Raw genomic sequence first — 26,192 nt, forward strand, 5'->3', positions numbered from 1 at the left:
AGCCACAGTCACCTTGAGAACCACAGGCAATGTTGGTACTAATCCTGCTTAGATGTTGCTGTTGCAACTCTGACATATTTCAGTCACGATTTTTTACATGGAAGTGTCACAAGAATTGGTCATTGTGAAGTTTAGGTAAGAGATCCAGTCTGTCAGCTGTGTCTCAATTGCTTCCGAGTCAGATGATTGTGAGCTCAAGACTTACACCAGGACTTGAGCACAACAATCAAGGCTAATACTCCAATGCAATACCAAGAGAGCGTTGTACTGTCAGAGGTGCTGTTTTCAGGTGAGATGTTAAAAACAAATCTCCATTTGCCCTCACTGGTGGATATTTTGTCGAAGACATGAAAAGTTCAGGGCAATAGTCATCCCACAATCAACAAAAATACATCACCTGCTCATTGTCACATTCCTATTTGCGGTAGTTTTTAATGTGCAAGCTATCTACATTAAAACAGTGACTACACTTCAAAAGTACTTCAGTGGCTATAAAGTGTGTTATACAAATGAAAGTTTAATTTTTAACCCTCGAGAACCTTAGTGGATATGGCCTCCTGTTGAGAGCCCTCCTGCCTCTACTAGCAGTTTTTCCAGCCCTGGGAAACCCCTGTCAAAAGGAAACTCTACTTGGTCACCCATTTCCGGGAGTGGGAGAGCGAGAGGGAGCCGGAGTGCAGCTTGGGATTCAGGTAGGTGTTTAAACTTGCCCCCAGGTTCCAGCAGCCTTCATTTCCGGGAGCGGGAGAGAGAGAGGGAGCCGGAGTGCAGCTTGGGATTCAGGTAGGTGTTTAAACTTGCCCCCAGGTTCCAGCGACCTTCATTTCCAGGAGCGGGAGAGAGAGAGGGAGCCGGAGTGCAGCTTGGGATTCAGGTAGGTGGCCACCTACACAGGGAATTGGACATTGCAGGAACTACGATGACCCTGTTGTTTATGGACGCCAGGAGGGGCGTTTCCCACTTATCGTGGTGCGCGGCCATGGGCCCAGCCTGTTGGGTCGGGACTGGTTGCGCCATTTGTGGTTGCAGTGGCAGCACATCCTCCAAACAGTTTCTGGAGGGTTGACGGAGGTGCTAGGATGATACCCAGATGTATTCCAGCCCGGTTTGGGGAAAATGAAAGGGGCCGTAGCCCGTATCCAAGTCGAACCAGGAGCCACGCCGCGCTATTCCCGGGCGCGCCCGGTGCCTTACGCCTTGCTCGAGAAGGTAGAAGGGGAGCTCACTCGTTTGGAGACTTTGGGTATTATCAGGCCCGTCCGTTTTGCTGACTGGGCAGCACCAATTGTACCTGAAATGAAGCCAGATGCCACAGTTCGCTTGTGCAGCGACTATAAACTTACAGTAAATATGGCTTCCCGCCTCGACCGATATCCAATGCCTCGCGTGGAGGATCTCTACGCGAAGCTTGCAGGCGGACTCTCGTTCACAAAATTAGATATGAGTCACGCCTACCTACAGTTGGAGCTGGACCCTGCCTCCTGACCATATGTAACGATTACTACACACTGGGGCCTGTATGAATATACACGTTTGCCCTTTGGAGTATCCTCTGCCTGCGCTATTTTTCAACGCGTTATGGAGGGCATTTTCAGAGGTTTACCGCGTGTCACTGTCTACTTCGATGACGTTTTGATCACAGGGACGTCGGAGCAGGAACATTTGGAAAATCTGGAGGCTGTCCTTAAGACGCTTTTCGGAGGCTGGAGTCCATTTACGTCGCCCAAAGTGCGTCTTTCAGGCGAAGGAAGTAGTCTACCTGGGTTATCGGGTGGACCGCGAAGGTTTGCACCCCGTCGCAGAGAAGGTGCGCGCGATTCAACAGGCCCCGCCCCGACTGACACTTCGCATCTTCGTTCTTTCTTCGGCCTCGTAAACTATTACGCGAAGTTCCTCCCCAATCTGGCAACTACGCTGGCCCCGTTGCACCTTCTGCTAAAGAAAAATCACACCTGGGTTTGGGGTCAGCCGCAAGAAACCGCTTTCCGGCGGGTAAAACAATAATTGTCGTTGTCTGGGTTACTAAGCCACTATGATCCTGGAAAGTCTTTGCTCGTCACATGTGATGCATCCCCGTACGGTATTGGGGCCGTCCTGCCCCACAAGATGGAGAACGGGGCCGAGCGGCCGATAGCTTTCGCCTCCCGCACATTGACTGCAGCGGAAAAAAAGTACGCGCAGATCGAGAAGGAGGGCCTGGCAGTGGCCTTTGCGGTGAAACGTTTCCACCAGTACGTGTATGGCCGCCACTTCACTATCGTGACTGATCACAAGCCTCTGTTGGGACTTTTCAGAGAGGATAAGCCAATACCGCCCATTGCTTTCGCACGGATCCAGCGCTGGGCTTTGTGGCTCGCTGCATACGAGTATTCTCTGGAGCACAAACCAGGAATGCAGATAGCGAATGCTGACGCACTGAGTCGATTGCCTTTATCGACCAGCCCCATGTCGACCCCCACGACCGGTGAGGTGGTTGCAACCCTAAATTTTATGGACACCTTGCCTGTCATGGCATCACAGATCCGTGAGTGGAACCAGACGGAGCCAGTCCTGTCAAAGATTCGGCACATAGTCCTGTATGGTGGGCAGCATAGACAGCTCCCAGGTGAGTTGCGGGCAATTTCCTCCAAGCTGTCAGAATTCAGCGTGGAAGACGGCATCCTCTTGTGATTGTCCCGGAAAAAGGACAGGAGCTGATACTAAGAGACTTGCGCAATGGGCATCCAGGTGTGACCAAAATGAAGATGTTGGCCCGGAGCTATGTCTGGTGGCCAGGCCTTGACACCGACATTGAGAAGGTGGCCCAAAACTGCTCCATTTGCCAGGAGCATCAGAAGCTTCCGCCGGCCGCACCCCAACATCACTGGGAATGGCCTTGGGCACGTTTGCATGCAGATTTCGCCGGCCCTTTTCAAGGATCCATGTTCCTCCTATCAATCGACGCCCAGTCTAAATGGCTAGAGGTGCATAAGATGCTAGGCACAACGTCCTGTGCAACAATTGAGAAGATGTGTTTGTCTTTTAGTATGCATGGCCTCCCCGAGGTGCTGGTCACGGATAATGGCACTCCATTCACAAGTGAGGAGTTTGCGAGGTTCATGAAGATGAACGGCATATGCCATATCTGCACTGCCCCTTACCACCCGGCTTCAAATGGGTTGGCGGAGCGCGGACATTCAAACGAGGCATTTAACGAGGCCTAAAGAAGCAGTCTTCCAGGTCAATGGACACGAGACTGGCTCGCTTTAAGTTTTCGTATAGGACCACCGCCCATGCGGTGACTGGGGTAGCTCCTGCAGAACTCCTAATGGGCCGGAGACTTTGCACCCGCCTTAGCATGGCTTTCCCATACATTGGCGCAAAAGTACGCCGCACACAAGAACGGCAGGGACATGGTTTATCTCGGCATCGCCCGATTCGGCAGTTTGCGCCCGCTGACCCAGTGTTCGTTCAGGATTTTGCTGGTGGTGCCAGTGGGTCCCTGGCATAATCTTTCACCAAACGGGCCCTATATCTTACCAGGTGCAAGCCCAGGGTCATCTCCAGCGCAAACATGTAGACCACGTTCGGTCCAGAAGACTATCCCTTCTAAAGGTTCCCCGCCCCCGGAGCTCATTTCATCAGCCACAGAGACCAGAGACAATGGAAAGTAGTCCTCATAATCTTCCTCTGGTGCCTCACTCAAAGCCTGCGCAGGTCATTACAGAACCGCGTGGAGATAGAGACGCCGAGATGACGGAGGCAGCAGACTCAGACTTCGAGGTGGAGACACACGACGCATCAGAGGGGGAATCCTCGGACCCACGGGCCGTGGATGTACAACCGTTACGCCGTTCATCACGGAAGCGCCAGTCTCCGTCTCGTTACACGCCACCCGATCCAGCGCCTCGTGCAAATGGTGTCTGGCCTGGGGCAAAACGAGCCCGACGCCCTCCTTCGCCAGGGTCTTCGGTGGATTCCTTGGACTTTTGGGGGGGGAGGAAGGTTATAACCTGCCTGCTTACCATTGGCTGGGGACTAATGACAATCCCACAATCCTGTGGGAGTATGAGCTTCCCCAATGAGGGGGGGACGGAGAAATTATTAGCAGACTCCCTGTATAAATAAAGCTGGCCAGTTTGGAACCAGCAGGAAGCAGTGAGCAGCAAGCGAAGTTGCTGCTGCTGTTGTCTATATATGTTATTGTAAATAAATGTTATTTCTTTGTATCCTTAAAACTCGTGCTGGATCCTTTGTGGCCCTCACAAAAGTAAGTATTGTGATTGGTAAGTAAAATCCTTATTCCTTTCACTTATTCATTATTTGATATTATATTTGTAATCAGTTAAGGTAAAGTGTAAAAATGGCAGGAGATCCCAGACCCATGTTATGCTCCTCGTGCTCAATGTGAGAGTTTAGGGACACGGCCGATGCCCCTGACTCCTTCATGTGCGGGAAGTGTGTCCAGCTGCAGCTCCTGTTAGACCGCATGACGGCTCTGGAGCTGCGGATGGACTCACTTTATAGCACGTTCAGTTAGTTGGTCACACCGCAGATCAGGATTGGTGAGGGAGACAGGGAATGGGTGACCAAAAGGCAGAGAGAGAGCAGGAAGGCAGTGCAGGTGTCCCCTGCGGTCATCTCCCTCCAAAACAGGTATACCGTTTTGGATACTGTTGGGGGAGATGATTCACCAGGGGAAGGCAGTAGTAACCAGGCTCATGGCACCGTGGCTGGCTCTGCTGCACAGAAGGGCGGGAAAAAGACTGGTAGGGCTGTAGTCATAGGGGATTCAATCGTAAGGGGAGTAGACAGGCATTTCTGTGGTCGAAAACGAGACTGCCGAATGGTATGTTGCCTCCCGGGTGCACGGGTCAGGGATGTCTCAGATTGGCTGCAGGACATACTGAATGTAAATAGTCCAACTCGGGATGGGCCATACTGGACCTGTTATTGGGGAATGATCCCAGCCAGGTGGTTGAAGTTTCAGTTGGTGATTACTTTGGGAAAAAGCGATCGCAATTCTGTAAGTTTTAGAATGCTCATGGACAAAGGCGAGAGTAGTCCGAAAGGAAGAGTGCTAAACTGGGGAAAGCCCAAGTATAACAAAAGTCGGCAGGAGCTAGGGAATGTGGATTGGGAGCAGCTGTTTAAGGGTAAATCCACATTTGAAGTCTTTTAAGGAAAGATTGATTGGAGTGCAGAACAGACATGTCTCTGTGAAAATGAGGGATAGAAATGGCAAGATTAGGGAACCATGGATGATTCGCACACTTAAAGCGGCAATGTCCAGCCAAAACTCGACAATGCCTCCGCTGTGGCAAGATGGGCCACTACGCTGCCTGCTGTCGAGCAGCTCAACCTGCCAATGCTCCCCAATTCCGCCAGCCTCGCAGGGACGTGCGGACCATTCAGCCTCCATACACCGAGTCACACCCTGATGACGTACAGACCGGTGATACCGACAACCGGGAACCCTTCCGCGTTGCGGTAATAGACAGAAATCGGATGTCCCCAAGTAGGACCCACCAGCTGATGCCAGTGCACAGCGTTAATCCGGGCGATGAATGGTGTGCCACCCTAACGATCAACTGATCACCAATCACATTCCGCTTAGACACTGGTGCCTCTGCCAATCGCATTGCATGGTCAGTCTTCTACACCTTGAAGGTCAAACCACCGATTCGGCCATCCCACTGTCAGTTGGTCGATTACAACGACAATGTTCTCCCAACCATGGGGTCTTGCCAGCTCGAGGTTGCACACAATTCATACTCAGCCACATTGTCTTTTGAGATAGTTGGATCCTCGAAGGACTCTCTGCCAGGCGCACAGGCATGCAAGATCCTCCACCTCGTTCAGCGGGTACACACACTGTCTCCAGAAGGCATGTCCGATTTCCCGGATGCAGACTTTAGGGCACAGCTCCACTCGCTCCTCGCCCACAACCAGGAGGTTTTCAAGGGCATGGGCACACTGCCCCACACTTACAGAATACGGCTCAAACCGGACGCCACCCCGGTCATTCATGCACCTCGTAGCGTCCCAGCACCACACAAGGACCGCCTCAAGCAGCAGCTGCAGGATCTGCAGTACCAAGGAGTGCTTTCCCGGGTCACGGAGCCTACGCCATGGGTCAGCTCCATGGTGTGCGTAAAAATGCCCTCTGGCGAGCTCCGGATCTGCATCGACCCGAAAGACCTGAACATAACATCATGAGGGAACACTACCCCGTACTCAAACGGGAAGAAATCACGAGCGAAATGGCCCGGGCTAAAATTTTTACCAAGCTTGATGCCTCAAAGGGTTTTTGGCAGATTCAGCTGGATCAGTCCAGCAGGAAGCTGTGCACTTTCAACACTCCCTTTGGCAGATACTGCTACAATCGGATGCCATTTGGCATCATCTCGGCATCCGAGGTGTTTCATCGACTCATGGAACAGATGATGGAGGGCATCGAAGGGGTGTGCCTCTATGTTGACGACGTCATCATCTGGTCCACCACACCACAGGAGCACATCAGTTGTCTCCAGCGCGTCTTTGCTCGGATACGAGAGCACGGCCTGCGCTTCAACCGAGCCAAGTGTTCTTTTGGCCAAACTGAGCGAAGGTTTCTGGAGGACCACATATCCCGGTCAGGGGTGCGTCCAGGTGCCGACAAAGTGACAGCTATTGCAGCCATGCCGCAGCCAGCTGACAAGGCAGCCGTGCTACGCTTTCTCGGGATGGTCAACTTCCTGGGGAAGTTTATTCCCAACCTTGCCTCGCACACAACGGCTCTTCGCCACCTGGTGAAGAAGACTACGGAGTTCCAGTGGCTGCCCGCACACCAGAAGGAATGGGAGGAGCACAAGATCAAGCTCACCACTGCATCATGGGCCCCGGTCGCCTATGCCTCGCGGGCCATGACCCCCACAGAACAGCGCTATGCGCAGATTGAGAAGGAGTGCCTGGGTTTGTTAACCGGCATAGATAAATTCCACGACTATGTGTATGGTCTTCCGCAGTTCACCGTGGAGACCGACCATCGCCCCCTGGTCGGCATCATACAAAAGGACCTGAATGAGATGACCCCTCGCCTCCAGCGCATTCTGCTGAAGCTTCGGAGGTACGACTTCCAACTGGTCTACACCCCAGGAAAGGACCTCATCATCGCGGATGCCCTGTCCAGAGCAGTGAGCACAGCGCCCGAATCGGGGGGGGTCGTCTGTCAGGTCGACCCACATGTAGCTTTCACATCGGCCAATCTGCCGGCTACTGACGCAAGTCTGGCTCACATTCGCCGTGAGACTGCGGCTGACCCCCTTCTACAACATGTGATGCGCCACATGACAGAAGGGTGGCTTAAGGGGCAGTGCCCACAATTCTACAATGTCCGGGACGACTTGGCCGTCATTGATGGTGTCCTCCTAAAGTTAGACCGGATTGTGATCCCACACAGCATGCACAGGCTTGTCCTCGAACAATTGCACGAAGGCCATCTCGGGGTTGAAAGGTGCAGGCGGAGGGCCCGAGAAGCTGTGTACTGATCGGGCATCAGCGACGACATCGCCAACATGGTGCTCAAGTGCCCCACATGCCAAAATTTTCAGCCGGCGCAACCCCTGGAGACACTTCAGCCCCATGAATTGGTAATGTCCCCCTGGGAAAAGGTGGGTGTGGACCTTTTTCCTGCGCTCGGCAGGGACTACTTCATCATAATTGACTATTTTTTCAATTATCTGGAGGTCATACGTCTGCACGACTTGACATCATCAGCTGTAATCAGAGCATGTAAAGAAACCTTCGCTCGCCATGCCATTCCGCTTACCGTCATGTCGGACAATGGGCCCTGTTTTGCGAGCCAAGAATAGTCTTCTTTTGCCGCTTCATATGGCTTCACACACGTGACGTCCAGCCCTTTGCATCCCCAGTCGAATGGCAAGGCGGAAAAGGGCGTCCATATCGCGAAGCGGCTCCTCTGCATGGCTGCTGATGCGAGATCGGACTTCTGTTTAGCTCTGCTGGCCTATCGCTCGGCCCCACCGTCCACAGGCCTCTCACCAGCCCAGCTGTTGATGGGTCGCGCCCTCAGGACCACTGTGCCGTCCATTCATGTTCCTAAACCCGACCATGCTCCAGTACTGCAAAGGATGCGACAGCAGCGTGCTCAGCAAAAGGTGGCACATAACACTCAGGCAACTGATCTTCCTGCCCTGGCGCCTGGAGACAACGTCCGCATACACCTACCAGAGGGTGGCTGGTTGGCAACTGCCGAGGTTCTCCGCTGCGTGGCTCCCCGTTCGTTCCTGGTTCGCATGCCTGATGGCTCCATTCGCCGGCGTAATCGGCGGGCCCTTCGGCTGCTTCCGCGCTCGCTACGTGACCATGCACCGGTGCCACGCCCTCCTGTTGCCCCTGATGTCGACTTCGTGGAGCTTCCTGCCACTCTGCCTATTCCTCTATCGCCCGTGGCCAGGCCCATTCCTCAGCCGGTGGATCCTGACCCACCCCTGAGGCGGTCAACCCAAATTCGTCGCCCACCTACTAGACTGGACTTATGAGCCTGTTTGCACATTGGACTCACTGAATTGTTGTGCAACAATGTTAACGTGTTTCTCTTTTTTGTCGTTCCAGGAGTTCTCTTTCGATATTTGATGATTGCACTTGTTTTGTTTGTGGTACAACCTCGTTGCTATGTTGCAACTGATACCTTCCTTTGTATATAGTTTAGCCTCATGTACATGTTGTAAATATTGCACACACATACTCAGCCGCACTCGGTACATCACCAATATAGTACCATGTAGGCACATATTCTTGTGAAAAGGGGGGATGTCATGACATCCATATTAACATATCATGGTGCAATCACACACACTGATGGACAGATCGACGGACCAATTAACACACACGTAACATCACAGCCAATCACCAGTAAGAGCACACGCACTATAAAACAGGGAACACCGCAGCTCCCGCTGATTCCACCAGGAGATAGCTCAGAGCATAGAGCTCACAGCGTGCCACTCAGACATACACCATGTGCTGAGTGCCTCTCTAAGTTAGTGCTGGGGCTGGGTCCACAGGTTAACTGGTGAAGTACGAACCACAGCCAGAAGTTAACAGTTATTATACAGAATAATAAAACAGAGTTGTACCATCTACAACCGTGTTGGTTCGTTTTTATATCGGAACACCCAACACGACATAGGCGACTTAATGACTTTATGAAGCTTTGGAGGAATATCGGGAAAGTAAGATAAATCTCAAACGCGCAATAAAGAGGGCTAAAAGGGATCATGAAATATCTTTGGCTAACAGGGTTAAGGAAAATCCCAAAGCCTTTTATTCGTATATAAGGAGCAAGAGGGTACTAGAGAAAGGATTGGCCCACTCATAGACAAAAGAGGGAATTTATGCGTGGAGTCAGAGGAAATGGGTGAGATTCTTAATGAGCACTTTGCATTGGTATTCACCAAGGAGAGGGACATGACGGATGTTGAGGCTAAGGATGGATGTTTAAATACTTTAGGTCAAGTTGGCATAAGGAAGGGAGAAGTTTGGGGTATTTTAAAAGGCATTAAGGTGGACAAGTCCCCAGGTCCGGATGGGATCTATCCCAGGTTACTGAGAGAAGCGAGGGACGAAATAGCTGGGGCCTTAACAGATATCTTTGCAGCATCCTTGAGCACGGGTGAGGTCCCGGAGGACTGGAGAATTGCTAATGTTGTCCCTCTGTTTAAGAAGGGTAGCAGAGATAATCCAGGGAATTCTAGACCTGTGAGCTTGACGTCAGTGGTAGGCAAACTGTTGGAGAAGATACTGAGGGATAGGACTTCACATTTGGAAGAAAATAGACTTATCAGTGATAGGCAGCATGGTTTTGTGCAGGGAAGGTCATGTCTTACAAACCTAATAGAATTCTTTGAGGAAGTGACAAAGTTAATTGATGAGGGAAGGGCTGTAGATGTCATATACATGGACTTCAGTAAGACGTTTGATAAAGTTTCCCAGGGCAGGTTGATGGAAAAAGTGAAGTCGCATGGGGTTCAGGGTGTACTAGCTAGATGGATAAAGAACTGGCTGGGCAACAGGAGACAGAGAGTAGTGGTGGAAAGGAGTGTCTCAAAATGGAGAAAGGTGACTAGTGGTGTTCCACAGGGATCCATGCTCAGACCACTGTTGTTTGTGATATGCATAAATGATCTGGACAAAGGTATAGGTGGTCTGATTAGCAAGTTTGCAGATGATACTAAGATTGGTGGAGTTGCAGATAGCAAGGAGGACTGTCAGAGAATACAGCAAAATATAGATAGTTTGGAGAGTTGGGCAGAGAAATGGCAGATGGAGTTCAATCCAGGCAAATGCGAGGTGATGCATTTTGGAAGATCTAATTCAAGAGCGGACTATATGGTCAATGGGAGTGTCTTGGGGAAAATTGATGAACAGAGAGATCTGGGAGCTCAGGTCCATTGTACCCTGAAGGTGACAACGCAGGTCGTTAGAGTGATCAAGAAGGCATACAGTATGCTTGCCTTCATCGGATGGGGTATGACGTACAAGAGTCGGCAGGTCATGTTACAGTTGTATAGGACTTTGGTTAGGCCACATTTGGAATACTGTGTGCAGTTCTGGTCGCCACATTACCAGAAGGATGTGGCTGCTTTAGAGAGGGTGCAGAGGAGGTTCACCAGGATGTTGCCTGGTATGGAGGGTGCTAGCTATGAAGAAAGGTTGAGTCAATTAGGATTGTTTTTGTTGGAAAGACGGAGGTTGAGGGGGGACCTGATTGAGGTCTACAAAATTATGAAAGGTATGGACAGGGTGGATAGCAACAAGCTTTTTCCAAGAGTGAGGGTGTCAATTACAAGGGGTCACGATTTCAAGGCGAGAGGGGGAAAGTTTAAGGGAGATGTGCGTGGAAAGGTTTTTACGCAGAGGGTGTTGGGTGCCTGGACCACTTTGCCAGCGGAGGTGGTAGAGGCGGGCACGATAGCATCATTTAAGATGCATCTAGACAGATATATGAACGGGCGGGGAACAGAGGGAAGTAGATCCTTGGAAAATAGGTGACAGGTTTAGATAAAGGATCTGGATTGGCGCAGGCTGGGAGGGTCAAAGGGCCTGTTCCTGTGCTGTAATTTCCTTTGTTCTCTTTGTTCTTTGTTCATGCATAGAATCACTTGTTTCAGCACTTGGATTGCCACTGGAGTTTGTAAATAATTTTTTAGCCACACCACTCTCTGGAGACAACCAAAATTTTAAGCAACGAAAGGAAAACTGTGCAATTGCACCAGCAGCCAGATGATGTGCGAGGTAAATGGATTGGCCATGCTAGCTTGCCCCTTGTGTCCAGGGATGTGCAGATTAGGTGGCGGGGTTAAGCGGATAAGGCAGGGAGGACGGGAGAGTGGACCAGGGCTGTGTGCTCTTTCGGAGGGTCGATGCAGACTCAATAGGCCAAATGGCTGCCTTCTGCACTGTTGGGAATCTGGAAAATAATTCAGCAACTAACTTCCAAGTTGTTCATGACCTCTAAGTAGCGCTAGTGGTGGGTGGAGAGCTCATTCATGCTGTTTAGTCTCGTATTTAGCTGTGCAAGGATAATCAAAAGCCTTTATGAATAGAACAGTGTCATTCCTGGAACAAAGACAAAATCTTTACGTTTTATTTCTTACACATCATAATAACACAGCCATGGGAGCATTCACACAATAGTTTGCAATCTCATCTGGTGCTCTTTGCCACATTTCTATATAAATACACTTTTTTGTTACAATTATATAATTGGGATTGAGTAAGGTACATGCCACAGCACAAAATGTACAGACAGCACAAGTATTTCTCAACGTCCAATCTCTACAATATCACTCTCCACTTAACACAATGCCTTTCATTTTAGAAAGCAAAATTGCTGCTCGTCTTATTTACCAGCATATATTCAATGAGCCAATTTTAAAAAAAAAGAGTTAAATGTACAGTTGTCTTCATTTTGTTTCTTAACTGTACAATTTGAACTTAAAACAACCATTCAGAAACAATTGCATGAAATTTCTTAGCTTTTTAGAATTCCATAAGTCAGTGCTTCCCAAACCTTTTCCTGGTGTGACTCCATTCTAACGCATCAGAGTTGGGAGACCTCTGGGGCGACAATTTGGGAGAGAAGTCTGGGGGGCAGTAGCGCTGCAAGGGGGTTGGGGGAAGAGGATGAAGGAAGTAGAAAGGCTTCAGTTGTTTAGTGGGGGGCGGGGGCGCGTAGAGAAACTGAGTGGAGGTGTGCCCCAACTCCCCCTCCTCCACCCCCCATCTCCCTTCCTCCACCCCTCATCGCTCTTGTGGGGGTTAATGAAAATGCAGGGTCTCACCAAAAGAAAATCTATCTATTCAGGCTTTCTTTGTAGCAGCCATCCGAGAGAGGGCTTAAGGAGCAGACATACGACCATAGACCATCTACAGTACAGAAAAGGCCCTTTGGGCCCATCACGTCTGCATCGGTCAAAAACAACCGCCTAACACTATTCTAATCCCATTCTCCAGCATTTGGCACATAGCCTTGTCATAGAATTTACAGAGCAGAAGGAGGCCATTCAGCCCATCGAGTCTGCACCGGCTCTTGGAAAGAGCACCCTACCCAAGGTCAACACCTCCACCCTATCCCCATAACCCAGTAACCCCACCCAACACTAAGGGCAATTTTGGACACTAAGGGCAATTTATCATGGCCAATCCACCTAACCCACACATCTTTGGACTGTGGGAGGAAACCGGAGCACCCGGAGGAAACCCACGCACACACAGGGAGGATGTGCAGACTCCGCACAGACAGTGACCCAAGCCAGAATCGAACCTGGGACCCTGGAGCTGTGAAGCAATTGTGCTATCCACAAGGCTACCGTGCTGCCCGTGTATGCCTTGACATCGCAAATTCACATCTAAATACTTCTTAAATGTTATGAGAGTCTCTGCCTCCACCATCCTTTCAGGCAGCGAGTTCCAGGCTCACACCACCCTCTGGGTAAAAAAGCTTTTCCTGACATCCCCTCTAAACCTCCTGTCCTTTACCTTAAATTTATGCCCCCTGGTCATTGACCCCTCCACCAAGGGGAAAAGTTTCTTCCTGTCTACTCAATCTATGCCCCTCATAATTATATACATCCCAATCGTGTTCCCCCTCAGTCTCCTCCACTCCAAGGAAAACAAGCCTAGTCTATCCAATCTCTCGTCATAGCTAAAACTCTCCAGCCCAGACAACATCCTTGTAAATCGCGTCTGCATGCTTTCGGATTCCTCATAAAACATGGATCTCAGGGCCTCACATAACATTCTAGCTGTGGCCTAAACAACGTTTTATACAGCTCCAGCAAAACCTCCCTGCTCTTAAACTGTGCGCTTCGGCTAATAAAGGCAAGTATACATAGATGATTTGGAGTTGGGGACCAAGGGTAATGTGTCCAAGTTTGCAGATGACACGAAGATGAATGGTAAAGCAAAAAGTGCAGAGGATACTGGAAGTCTGCAGAGGGATTTGGATAGTTTAAGTGAACGGACTAGGGTCTGACAGATGGAATACAATGTTGACAAAGGTGGTGTTATCCATTTTGGTAGGAATAACAGCAAAAGGTATTATTTAAATGATAAAATATTAAAATGCTGCTGTGCAGAGGGACCGGAGTCACAAAAAGTTGATTAACAGGTGATTAAGAAGGCGAATGGAGTTTTGTCCTTCATTGCGAGAGGGATGGAGTTTAAGACTAGGGAGGTTATGCTGCAACTGTATAAGGTGTTAGTGAGGCCACACCTGGAGTATTGTGTTCAATTTTGGTTTCCTTACCTGAGAAAGGACGTACTGGCACTGGAGGGTGTGCAGAGGAGATTCACTAGGTTAATCCCAGAGCTGAAGGGGTTGGATTATGAGGAGAGGTTGAGTAGACTGGTACTGTACTTGTTGGAATTTAGAAGGCTGTGGGGGAATCTTATAGAAACATATAAAATTATGAAGGGAATAGATAGGATCGATGCGGGAAGGCTGTTTCCACTGGCGGGTGAAAGCAGAACTAGGGGGCATAGCCTCAAAATAAGGGGAAGTAGATTTCGGACTGAATTTAGGAGGAACTTCTTCACCCAAAGGGTTGTGAATCTATGGAATTCCCTGCCCAGTGAAGCAGTTGAGGCTCCTTCATTAAATGTTTTCAAGGTAAAGATAGATATTTTTTTGAAGAATAAAAGGTTCTGATGTTTGGGCGGGAAAGTGGATCTGAGTCCACAAAAGATCAGCATGATCTCATTGAAGGGCTCGAAGGGCCAGATGGCCTACTCCTGCTCCTAGTTCTTATGTATATATATTACGTGCCTTCTTAACCACTTTATCTACCTGCTCTGCTACTTTAAGGCACACCAAGATTCCTCGGTGCTTCACAGGATCCTGCCATTTATCATGTATTCCGTTGCTTTGTTTGGCCTGCCCAAGTACATCACCTCACACTTATCCGGATTGAATTCCATTTGCCCATCTGACCAGCCCGTCTATATCCTCCTGTAATTTAAGGCTATCCCCCTCACTATTTACCATCCTACCAATTTTTGTATCATCTGTAAACTTGCTGATCAACCCTCCTACATTCAAGTCTAAATCATTTATAGATGGGCTGAATGGACGCTTTCTGCACTGGGGGGATTCTATGGGACCTCACTGGGCACAGGATTGCAGTCCGAAAAACACACCTTGACGATCACCCGCTGCTTCCCAGCACTCAGCCATTTCTGGATCCAATTTGCCAAATTTCCTTGGATCCCATCAGACCATCAGTCTGCCATGTGAGGCTTTATCAAAAGCCTCGTTGAAGTCCAAGTAGAGTACAAATGCATTGCCCTCTTCTACACACCTGGTCACCTCTTCGAAAAATTCAATTAAGTTCGTCAGACATGACCTCGCCTGAACAAAACCACACTGACTGTTCTTGATTAACTCCTGCATCTCCAAATACTGATTAATTCCTTAATTCTAAAGCTTTAATTCTGTCTCTCAGAATTGCTTCCAATAATTTCCCCACCACTGAGATTAGATTGACTGGCCTGTAGTTTCCTGGTTTAACCTTCCCTCCTCTTGAATAATGATCCTCCAGTCCTGCAGCACCTCTCCTATGACTAAAGAGGAGTAGAATATAGAAAAATACAGCACAGAACAGGCCCTTCGGCCCACGATGTTGTGCCGAACCTGTGTCCTAGATTAATCATAGATTATCACTGAATTTACAGTGCAGAAGGAGGCCATTCGGCCCATTGAGTCTGCACTGGCTCTTGGAAAGAGCACCCTACCCAACACCTCCACCCAACAGTAAGGGCAATTTTGGACACAAAGGGCAATTTATTATGGCCAGTCCACCAAACCTGCACATCTTTGGACTGTGGGAGGAAATCGGAGCACCCGGAGGAAACCCACGCAGACACGGGGAGGATGTGCAGACTCCGCACAGACAGTGACCCAAGCCTGAATCGAACCTGGGACCCTGGAGCTGTGAAGCAATTGTGCTATCCACAATGCTACCGTGCTGCCCTGAAGATCAAATAAATCTACACTATATCATTTTACCGTAATCCATGTACCTATCCAATAGCTGCTTGAAGGTCCCTAATGTTTCCGACTCAACTACTTCCACAGGCAGTGCATTCCATGCCCCCACTACTCTCTGGGTAAAGAACCTGCCTCTGACATCTCCCCCTGTATCTTCCACCACTCACCTTAAATTTATGTCCCCAACAAGAGGAGAGGCCACATTGGATATGGTTTTGGGTAATAAACCAGGCCAGGTGTTAGATTTGGAGGTAGGTGAGCACTTTGGGGACAGTGACCACAATTCGGTGACGTTTACATTAGTGATGGAAAGGGATAAGTATATCCCGCAGGGCAAGAGTTATAGCTGGGTGAAGGGCAATTATGATGCCATTAGACATGACTTGGGGGGGATAGGTTGGAGAAGTAGGCTGCAAGTGTTGGGCACACTGGATATGTGGAGCTTGTTTAAGGAACAGCTACTGCGTGTTCTTGATAAGTACGTACCGGTCAGGCAGGGAGGAAGGCGTTGAGCGAGGGAACCGTGGTTTACCAAAGAAGTGGAATCTCTTGTTAAGAGGAAGGAGGAGGCCTATGTGAAGATGAGGAGTGAAGTTTCAGTTGGGGCGCTTGATAGTTACAAGGTAGCGAGGAAGGATCTAAAGAGAGAGCCAAGACGAGCAAGGAGGGGACATGAGAAGTATTTGGCAGGTAGGATCAAGGAAAACCCAAAAGCTTTCTATAGGTATGTCAGGAATAAAAGAATGACTAGGGTAAGAGTAGGGCCAGTCAAGGACAGGGATGGGAAGTTGTGTGTGGAGTCTGAAGAGATAGGCGAGAGACGAAATGAATATTTTTCGTCAGTATTCACTCAGGAAAAAGAGAATGTTGTGGAGGAGAATGTTGAGACCCAGGCTATTAGAATAGATGGCATTGAGGTACGTAGGGAAGAGGTGTTGGCAATTCTGGACAGGCTGAAAATAGATAAGTCCCTGGGGCCTGATGGGATTTATCCTAGGATTCTCTGGGAAGCCAGGGAAGAGATTGCTGGGCCTTTGGCTTTGATTTTTATGTCATCATTGGCTACAGGAATAGTGCCAGAGGACTGGAGGATAGCAAATGTGGTCCCTTTGTTCAAGAAGGGGAGTAGAGACAACCCCGGCAACTATAGACCGGTGAGCCTCACGTCTGTTGTGGGTAAAGTCTTGGAGGGGATTATAAGAGACAAGATTTATAATCATCTAGATAGGAATAATATGATTAGGGATAGTCAGCATGGCTTTGTGAAGGGTAGGTCATGCCTCACAAACCTTATCGAGTTCTTTGAGAAGGTGACTGAACAGGTAGACGAGGGTAGAGCAGTTGATGTGATGTATATGGATTTCAGTAAAGCGTTTGATAAGGTTCCCCACGTATTGCAGAAAATACGGAGGCTGGGGATTGAGGGTGATTTAGAGATGTGGATCAGAAATTGGCTAGCTGAAAGAAGACAGAGGGTGGTGGTTGATGGGAAATGTTCAGAATGGAATTCAGTTACAAGTGGCGTACCACAAGGATCTGTTCTGGGGCCGTTGCTGTTTGTCATTTTTATCAATGACCTAGAGGAGGGCGCAGAAGGGTGGGTGAGTAAATTTGCAGACGACACTAAAGTCGGTGGTGTTGTCGACAGTGTGGAAGGATGTAGCAGGTTACTGTGGGACATAGATAAGCTGCAGAGCTGGGCTGAGAGGTGGCAAATGGAGTTTAATGTAGAGAAGTGTGAGGTGATTCACTTTGGAAGGAATAACAGGAATGCGGAATATTTGGCTAATGGTAAAGTTCTTGGAAGTGTGGATGAGCAGAGGGATCTAGGTGTCCATGTACATAGATCCCTGAAAGTTGCCACCCAGGTTGATAGGGTTGTGAAGAAGGCCTATGGAGTGTTGGCCTTTATTGGTAGAGGGATTGAGTTCCGGAGTCATGAGGTCATGTTGCAGCTGCACAAAACTCTGGTACGGCCGCATTTGGAGTATTGCGTACAGTTCTGGTCACCGAATTATAGGAAGGACGTGGAAGCTTTGGAGCGGGTGCAGAGGAGATTTACCAGGATGTTGACTGGTATGGAGGGAAAATCTTATGAGGAAAGGCTGATGGACTTGAGGTTGTTTTCGTTAGAGAGAAGAAGGTTAAGAGGAGACTTAATAGAGGCATACAAAATGATCAGGGGGTTAGACAGTGAGAGCCTTCTCCCGCGGATGGAAATGGCTAGCACGAGGGGACATAGCCTTAAACTGAGGGGTAATAGATATAGGACAGAGGTAGGTTCTTTACGCAAAGAGTGGTGAGGCCGTGGAATGCCCTACCTGCAACAGTAGTGAACTCGCCAACATTGAGGGCATTTCAAAGTTTATTGGATAAGCATATGGATGATAATGGCATTGTGTAGGTTAGATGGCTTTGTTTTTTGACTTATCATGTCGGTGCAACATCGTGGGCCGAACGGCCTGTACTGCGCTGTATCGTTCTATGTTCTAATAATGGTTTGTTCCACCCAGGGAAAAAGTCTCTGACTGTCTTCTCTATCTATTCCGCTGATCATCTTATAAACCTCTATCAAGTCGCCCCTCATCCTTCTCCGTTCTAATGAGAAAAGTCCTAGCACCCTCAACCTTTCCTCGTAAGACCTACTCTCCATTCCAGGCAACATCCTCGTAAATCCCCTTTGCACCTTTTCCAAAGCTTCCACATCCTTCCGAAAATGAGGCGACCAGAACTGTACACAGTACTCCAAATGTGGCCTTATCAAAGTTTTGTACAGCTGCATCATCACCTCACGGCTCTTAAATTCAATCCCTCTGTTAATGAACGCCAGCACACCATAGGCCTTCTTCACAACTCTATCCACTTGAGTGGCAACTTTCAAAGATGTGTGAACATAGACCCCAAGATCTCTCTGCTCCTCCACATTGCCAAGAACTCTACCGGTAACCCTGTATTCCGCATTCATATTTGTCCTTCCAAAATGGACAACCTCACACTTTTCAGGGTTAAACTCCATCTGCCACTTCTCAGCCCAGCTCTGCATCCTATCTATGTCTCTTTGCAGCCGACAACAGCCCTCCTCACTATCCACAACTCCAGCAATCTTCGTATCGTCTGCAAATTTACTGACCCACCCTTCAACTCCCTCATCTAAGTCATTAATGAAAATCACAAACAGCAGAGGACCCAGAACTGATCCCTGCGGTACGCCATTGGTAACTGGGATCCAGGCTGAATATTTGCCATCCACCACCACTCTCTGACTTCTATCGGATAGCCAGTTCGTTATCCAACTGGCCAAATTTCCACTATCCCATGCCTCCTTACTTTCTGCAGAAGCCTACCATGGGGAACCTTATCAAATGCCTTACTAAAATCCATGTACACTACATCCACTGCTTTACCTTCATCCACATGCTTGGTCACCTCCTCAAAGAATTCAATAAGACTTGTAAGGCAAGACCTACCCCTCACACATCCGTTCTGACTATCCCGAATCAAGCAGTGTCTTTCCAGATGCTCAGAAATCCTATCCTTCAATACCCTTTCCATGACTTTGCCTACCACCGAAGTAAGACTAACTGGCCTGTCATTCCCAGGGTTATCCCTAGTCCCTTTTTTGAACAGGGGCACGACATTCGCCACTCTCCAATCCCCTGGTACCACCCCTGTTGACAGTGAGGACGAAAAGATCATTGCCAACGGCTCTGCAATTTCATCTCTTGCTTCCCATAGAATCCTTGGATATATACCGTCAGGCCCGGGGGACTTGTCTATCCTCAAGTTTTTCAAAATGCTCAACACATCTTCCTTCCTAACAAGTATTTCCTCGCGCTTACCAGTCTGTTTCACACTGTCCTCTCCAACAATATGGCCCCTCTCATTTGTAAATACAGAAGAAAAGTACTCGTTCAAGACCTCTTCTATCTCTTCAGACTCAATACACAATCTCCCGCTACTGTCCTTGATCGGACCTACCCTCGCTCTAGTCATTCTCATATTTCTCACATATGTGTAAAAGGCCTTGGGGTTTTCCTTGATCCTACCCGCCAAAGATTGTTCATGCCCTCTCTTAGCTCTCCTAATCCCTTTCTTCAGTTCCCTCCTGGCTACCTTGTATCCCTCCAACGTCCTGTCTGAACCTTGTTTTCTCAGCCTTACACAAGTCTCCTTTTTCCTCTTAACAAGACATTCAACCTCTCTTGTCAACCATGGTTCCCTCACTCGAGCATCTCTTCCCTGCCTGACAGGGACATACATATGAAGGATACGTGGTACCTGTTCCTTGAACAAGTTCCACATTTCACTTGTGTCCTTCCCTGACAGCCTATGTTCCCAACTTATGCACTTCAATTCTTGTCTGACAGCATCGTATTTACCCTTCCCCCAATTGTAAACCTTGCCCTGTTGCACGCACCTATCCCTCTCCATTACTAAAGTGAAAGTCACAGAATTGTGGTCACTATCTCCAAAATGAAATGAAAATCGCTTATTGTCACGAGTAGGCTTCAATGAAGTTACTGTGAAAAGCCCCTAGTCGCCACATTCCAGCGCCTGTTCGGGGAGGCTGTTACGGGAATCGAACCGTGCTGCTGGCCTGCCTTGGTCTGCTTTCAAAGCCAGCGATTTAGCCCTGTGCTAAACAGCCCCTGCTCCCCCACTAACAAATCTATGACTTGCCCTGGTTCATTACCAAGTACTAAGTCCAATATTGCCCCTCCTCTGGTCGGACAATCTACAAACTGTGTTAGAAAAGCTTCCTGGACACACTGCACAAACACCACCCCATCCAAACCACTTGATCTAAAGAGTTTCCACTCAATGTTCGGGAAGTTAAAGTCACCCATGACTACTACCCTGTGACTTCCGCACCTTTCCAAAATCTGTTTCCCAATCTGTTCCTCCACATCTCTGCTACTATTGGGGGGCCTATAGAAAACTCCTAACAAGGTGACTGCTCCTTTCCCATTTCTGACTTCAACCCATACTACCTCAGTAGGCTGATACTCCTCGAACTGCCTTTCTGCAGCTGTTATACTATCTCTGATTAACAATGCCACCCCCCCACCTCTTTTACCACCCTCCCTAATCTTATTGAAACATCTATAACCAGGGACCTCCAACAACCATTTCTGCCCCTCTTCTATCCAAGTTTCCGTGATGGCCACCACATCGTAGTCCCAAGTACCGATCCATGCCTTAAGTTCACCCACCTTATTCCTGATGCTTCTTGCATTGAAGTATACACACTTCAACCCATCTCCGTGCCTGCAAGTACTCTCCTTTGTCAGTGTTCCCTTCCCCACTGCCTCATTACACGCTTTGGCATCCTGAATATCAGCTACCTTAGTTGCTGGACTACAAATCCGGTTCCCATTCCCCTGCCAAATTAGTTTAAACCCTCCCGAAGAGTACTAGAAAACCTCCCTCACAGGATATTGGTGCCCCTCTGGTTCAGATGCAACCCGTCCTGCTTGTACAGGTCCCACCTTCCCCAGAATGCGCTCCAATTATCCAAATACCTGAAGTCCTCCCTCCTACACCATTCCTGCAGCCACGTGTTCAGCTACACTCTCTCCCTATTCTTAGCCTCGCTATCACGTGGCACCGGCAACAAACCAGAGATGACAACTCTGTCTGTCCTGGCTTTTAACTTCCAGCCTAACTCCCTAAACTAGTTTATTACCTCCACACCCCTTTTCCTACCTACGTCTTTGGTACCAATGTGCACCACAACTTCTGGCTGCTCCCCCTCCCCCTTAAGGATCCTGAAGACACGATCCAAGACATCCCTGACCCTGGCACCCGGGAGGCAACATACCTTCCGGGAGTCTCGCTCGCGACCACAGAATCTCCTATCTATTCCCCTAACCATTGAATCTCCTACAACTATTGCTTTTCTATTCTCCCCCCTTCCCTTCGGAGCCCCAGAGCCAGACTCCGTGCCAGAGACCTGGCCGCTAGGGCCTTCCCCCGGTAGGTCATCCCCCCCAACAGCATCCAAAATGGTATACTTGTTTTGAAGGGGAACGGCCACGAGGGATCCCTGCACTGTTTGCCTGTTTTTTTTTTCCCCCCGACTGTAACCCATCTATTCTTGTCCTGTACCTTGGGTATGGTTACCTCCGTGTAACTCTTCTCTATCACCCCCTCTGCCTCCCGGATGATCCGAAGTTCATCCAGCTTCAGTTCCCTAACACGGTCTTTGAGGAGCTGGAGTTGGGTGCACTTCCCGCAGGTATAGTCAGCGGGGACACCGGTGGTATCACTCACCACCCACATCCTACAGGAGGAGCATGCAACTGGCCTAGCCTCCATCCCCTCTTACCTGACAGAATATAGCTGCCCTGTGGGCCAACTGGATCTCCGCCCTCCGACTCTGCTCCCAGTCAGCTGCACTCTCTGTAAACTCCTGGCTCCCTTCTCACTCTTTGCGGAAATGTAGGAAACAAAATGAAAGGAGCACCTTACTCCCTCCTCACCTCACTCCCTCAGTCGCCAAACTCTCACTATGGCACTCAAATGCACCAAATTCAGCACTCAGTGCAACCAAAGTCTGCACTGGAGGGGATCACTTTTATACTGTGAATCTCGCCTCTGAAAACTGGCCTAATCCAAGAAACTAATTAACAAGCTCCAGCTGCAAGTGCCTACAAGTAGAAGCTTTGTTTAAAGCTGATTGAAAATTCACCTTCTTCTAAACCAAACAGCATCTTTTAAGTTAATTAACTAAATTAAAGAAAGGAGTTGAAACTTATTGCCAGCATCCCTGCTATTTCCTCCCTTGCCTCACTCAACAGCCTGGGATACATTTCTTCTGATCCTGGAGATTTGTCTAGTTTTAAGCTTCCCAGGCCACTCAAAACGTCCTCTCTATGTTCATTTCTTTAATTTTATCTAGGATTCACTGAAATTATTGGTTCCAGCCTTTTTCTTTATTGGAACATGATGGCCCTGTACTCGCTGTTTGGCCATTCGCACCAATAAAAAAAGATGAGGATTAAAAGGAACCACACAGCAATCAGACCCAAGTTTCATGGCAGCCATTGCTATCCCAGAGCTTGTGGTCCCAAAGACTTTTCTTGCTATCTCCACAGTTTGGAAGCCCTGCTATAAGTAACAAAACATGAATATTACTGCGCAATTGTATGAATTAGCTCCAGATATGTTTCTAAAAATTAAGATTTGTTTGTGATGCAAAGACATTTCAATGATCAACCAGGTGTTAAGTTGGCCAAGCAACATAGGTATCATAAAAACATACCTCTTATCTGAACAATCTTTTGTTTTTTCCTACGTCCGTGAATGTTCACTACATTGCAGATATAGATGCCAGAATCGTTGTGGTTGAGTGGTCGGTTGAAAGTGAGAGTATCATTTTCAATCTGCAAATCCTCTGGTAACTGTTCCTCCAATCTAGATGATTAAAAAGATAATGAAATGAAATGAAAAATGAAATGAAAATCGCTTATTGTCACAATGAAGTTGTGAGAAGGCTTCAATGAAGTTACTGTGAAAAGCCCCTAGTCACCACATTCTGGCGCCTGTTCGGGGAGGCTGGTACGGAAATTGAACCGTGCTGCTGGCCTGCCTTGGTCTGCTTTAAAAGCCAGCTATTTAGCCCAGTGTGCGAAACCAGCCCCATTGGGCATATATATTTTTCAAAACATCAAAATTATAAATCTTCCAACAAGCCATTTCAGAAAGAGCTAATGCAGTTTAAAAATGATAGCGTTATACTACACAAGCTGCCAATCAGCAACAAGTGCCTGTCACTCACACTCTATGGATCAACAATGCCTCACAACAGATGGGGAAATGTGTTCAGCTTAATCTGCTGCTTCCCCTGTTTCTCTAGCCATTGAACCAAATTTTCCTCAAGGACCTTTTATTGTGGTAAAGTCAGTGTAAAAGGTAGAGATAAAAGAGTCATTAAAATGTATACAGAAGACTTTCCGAGTCAATGTGCAGAAAGCCCAACAACAGTACCGGATTGGGCTTCAGGGCATAAAGCGGGGCAGGTGCAAGATGCATAAGTTGGGCAGCACTTTAATGGTAGTAAGCATAATTTTGTTTGAGTGAGCATGGGTGTGGAAAACTATAAAGGTAGACCAAGTGTAGAAATCTGAAATTGAGAAAGGACAATTTACTAAGCTGAGATGTGACTTGGCATAAGTGTATTATAAACAGCAATTTGAAGGTAAATTAGTGTCAGGGCAGTAGAAGGTGTAACGGATGAGGAGAGAGAACTGATGAAATCTCTGTTCCCTTCCCTACTGTCCACAATCAGTGAGCATGGGATGAGGAGCAGTGATGAGGAGCATGTTTCTTAACCTCTGGATGTGTGGACAATTTGAAAAACCAGCAGCAAATCTTTTTGTGGGTTCAAATGAAGAGGATTGTTTATTTGCACTCACCCATAAATATAACGCTATGGTACTCACGCTCACACATACAAAAATACAGTCAAGGAAAGTACAGTTGAAGAGTACAGTGTGCTTTTACAATTTATAAATAAAAGGAATAGTTCATACTTCATGTGATTGCCCTGTCCTGAAAAACACTTATTAGTCCTGATGAAAAAGAAGTCTGCGCTCCTGAAGCATAGTTTAGGTTAGCTAGAGTCACATGCCAAAGTTGTTTTCAGGATTCTCTCGAGGAGGTGGTATTTGTACAGGTCAGAATGTGAGTTGCTTATTTACTGGTGGGCCGAAAAGGAGCAGGCCTTGCAATGTGACAATCTCCGGTTCTTAAGGTATAGATGTTACTGTCCTTTCAGCTGCTGCTGTGTCTTTCTGTCGACCATACTTGAAGGTTACAAAGGAACAAACATGGCTGCCTTACCATGGGACTCCTCTTTCAGTTCCTGTGCCAAATATGATGGCGGTCTTGTTATGATTTGCCACAACCTGGTTTATTTTTTAAGTCATTCATTCTGAAGGGGATTGAGACAACCTCCATTTTTGTTTCATTCAATTCTGGAAAGTCTTTTGGATGGTGCCACAGTATGGATGGTTGACACCTCCTAGTGTGGAATGTATTATTTTGTCTGTGAGACAGGGAGGCGATTTTTGAATACACAGGTTAAATAACCTTCAGCAGCCATCTTTTGCAGCATTTACTGTCCTTTTTTAAAGAATATTCAGATCCAAAAGATTCTACACTGAGTAAAGCTCATATTTTAAAAGTCATTAATATGGAATGCCTTTACTGGGCATGACAGAGGCATTGAAGGAGGCAGAAAGTTCGGAACAAATGTGTTCCCAACAAGTAAAAAAAGGTGGGACTCCAAAATTTAGACTCCACTAATTTCAAAGAGCACAACACTGTAGGATATGAAAAAGAAAACTTGTGTCACACACCAAGTGGTCAATACTGCAGAAAACCCAGGAGTATAAAAGTGCAGGGATGAAATTAAAGCGGAAAACAAAAAGTAATGAAAACATATTAGCAAGTAAAATCAAGGAACTCAAATATATTTTGTAAATATATGGGGAAGACCTTTTTTTTTTTATACAGAGGGTAGTGGGAGTCTGCAATTTAACCCATTTAAAAATTACCGTTTGTGCTGTAAGATGCAGGGCTATGGATTGTGTGCAGGAAGGTGGGATTAGGAAGGGCACCTGGTGTCCTCGGGCTGGCATGGATAATATGGGCCGAATGGCCTCCTTCAGTGCTGTAACTTTTCTATGATTCCATTCTATGAAGAGCAAGGTGATAGTGAAGGAAATCGTTGGGTCAATTAGAGACAAAAATAGCTATGTGTGCAGAGGTGGAAGATTTAGCAAGAATTCTGAATTCACACTTTTTTTCCACAGAAGACAGAATGATCTATGCATAAGTTGACCATCGAAGCCTCCGGAAATCCTTCTAAGAACAGCAATCGACGTATACATAAATGTAAACCGCTGGTGTGGGTATGGTTGCCATTTTGAAATGTGAAAGAAAAAGCTGGTAATGCATATTAAATTAATGTGACACACTTAATTGAATGAATAGGAATTAATTGTATAGTTGTATAAAGATACTTTTAACCACAATCAAAGTGTTTTAAAACCATCAAATTCATTGTCTTCAGCATCTGACACAGATAATTTACAGAGTTGAGAATCCCACTCTGGATCAGATTTGACACTTTTGTTTTTTGAATTGTCCCAACAACAAATCATTTTCCTCTCCATCTATTGAACGGACTTTCTGCATTTTCTGAACGATCAGAGGACACTTGGTGCACTTGCATCACACAATTTGATAATGAAACCACACAAAATATCAAGTGTGCAGTGTGCATATTTCCACTCTTTGTGAAGGCCTTTGCTCCATCAACCACCCACCGCCTCCATTCAGCACAAACATTACCCTTGAATGACTTGTTAAGGCACACATCCAAAGGTTGAACTACTGATGTTAAACCCCCAGTATAACTGCAATTTGGGTGTTATTTCTTCGCAGACATCTCTTGATCTCATCAGTTATATGGAATGTGAACCTGTCCCACTCTAATAAGCTGCATTCTTTATATAGGCCACCAGGATGTCGATTTCACACATTCTCAATGCTTGGATTCACATCTTGAAAAATAACTAGCAAATAAAATAACGTCCTATCTTTCCTTTCCTTTTTAATTTCATCCTCTACTTTCCATATTCCTCCAAGGTTG

General features: G+C 47.5%; 1 protein-coding gene across 1 annotated transcript in view; it reads right to left on the bottom strand.

Moving 5' to 3' along the window:
• The window catches only part of LOC140391302 (nectin-3-like), a 157,340-nt gene that overhangs the window by 45,547 nt on the left and 85,601 nt on the right, over positions 1-26,192 (bottom strand). Inside the window, exon 6 of the mRNA XM_072475896.1 lies at positions 22,797-22,948. Within this exon, the coding sequence (XP_072331997.1) occupies positions 22,797-22,948 (152 nt within the window). The remainder of the gene's footprint in view (positions 1-22,796; positions 22,949-26,192) is intronic.

Source organism: Scyliorhinus torazame, chromosome 15, assembly GCF_047496885.1.
Source record: "Scyliorhinus torazame isolate Kashiwa2021f chromosome 15, sScyTor2.1, whole genome shotgun sequence".
Taxonomy (NCBI): domain Eukaryota; kingdom Metazoa; phylum Chordata; class Chondrichthyes; order Carcharhiniformes; family Scyliorhinidae; genus Scyliorhinus; species Scyliorhinus torazame.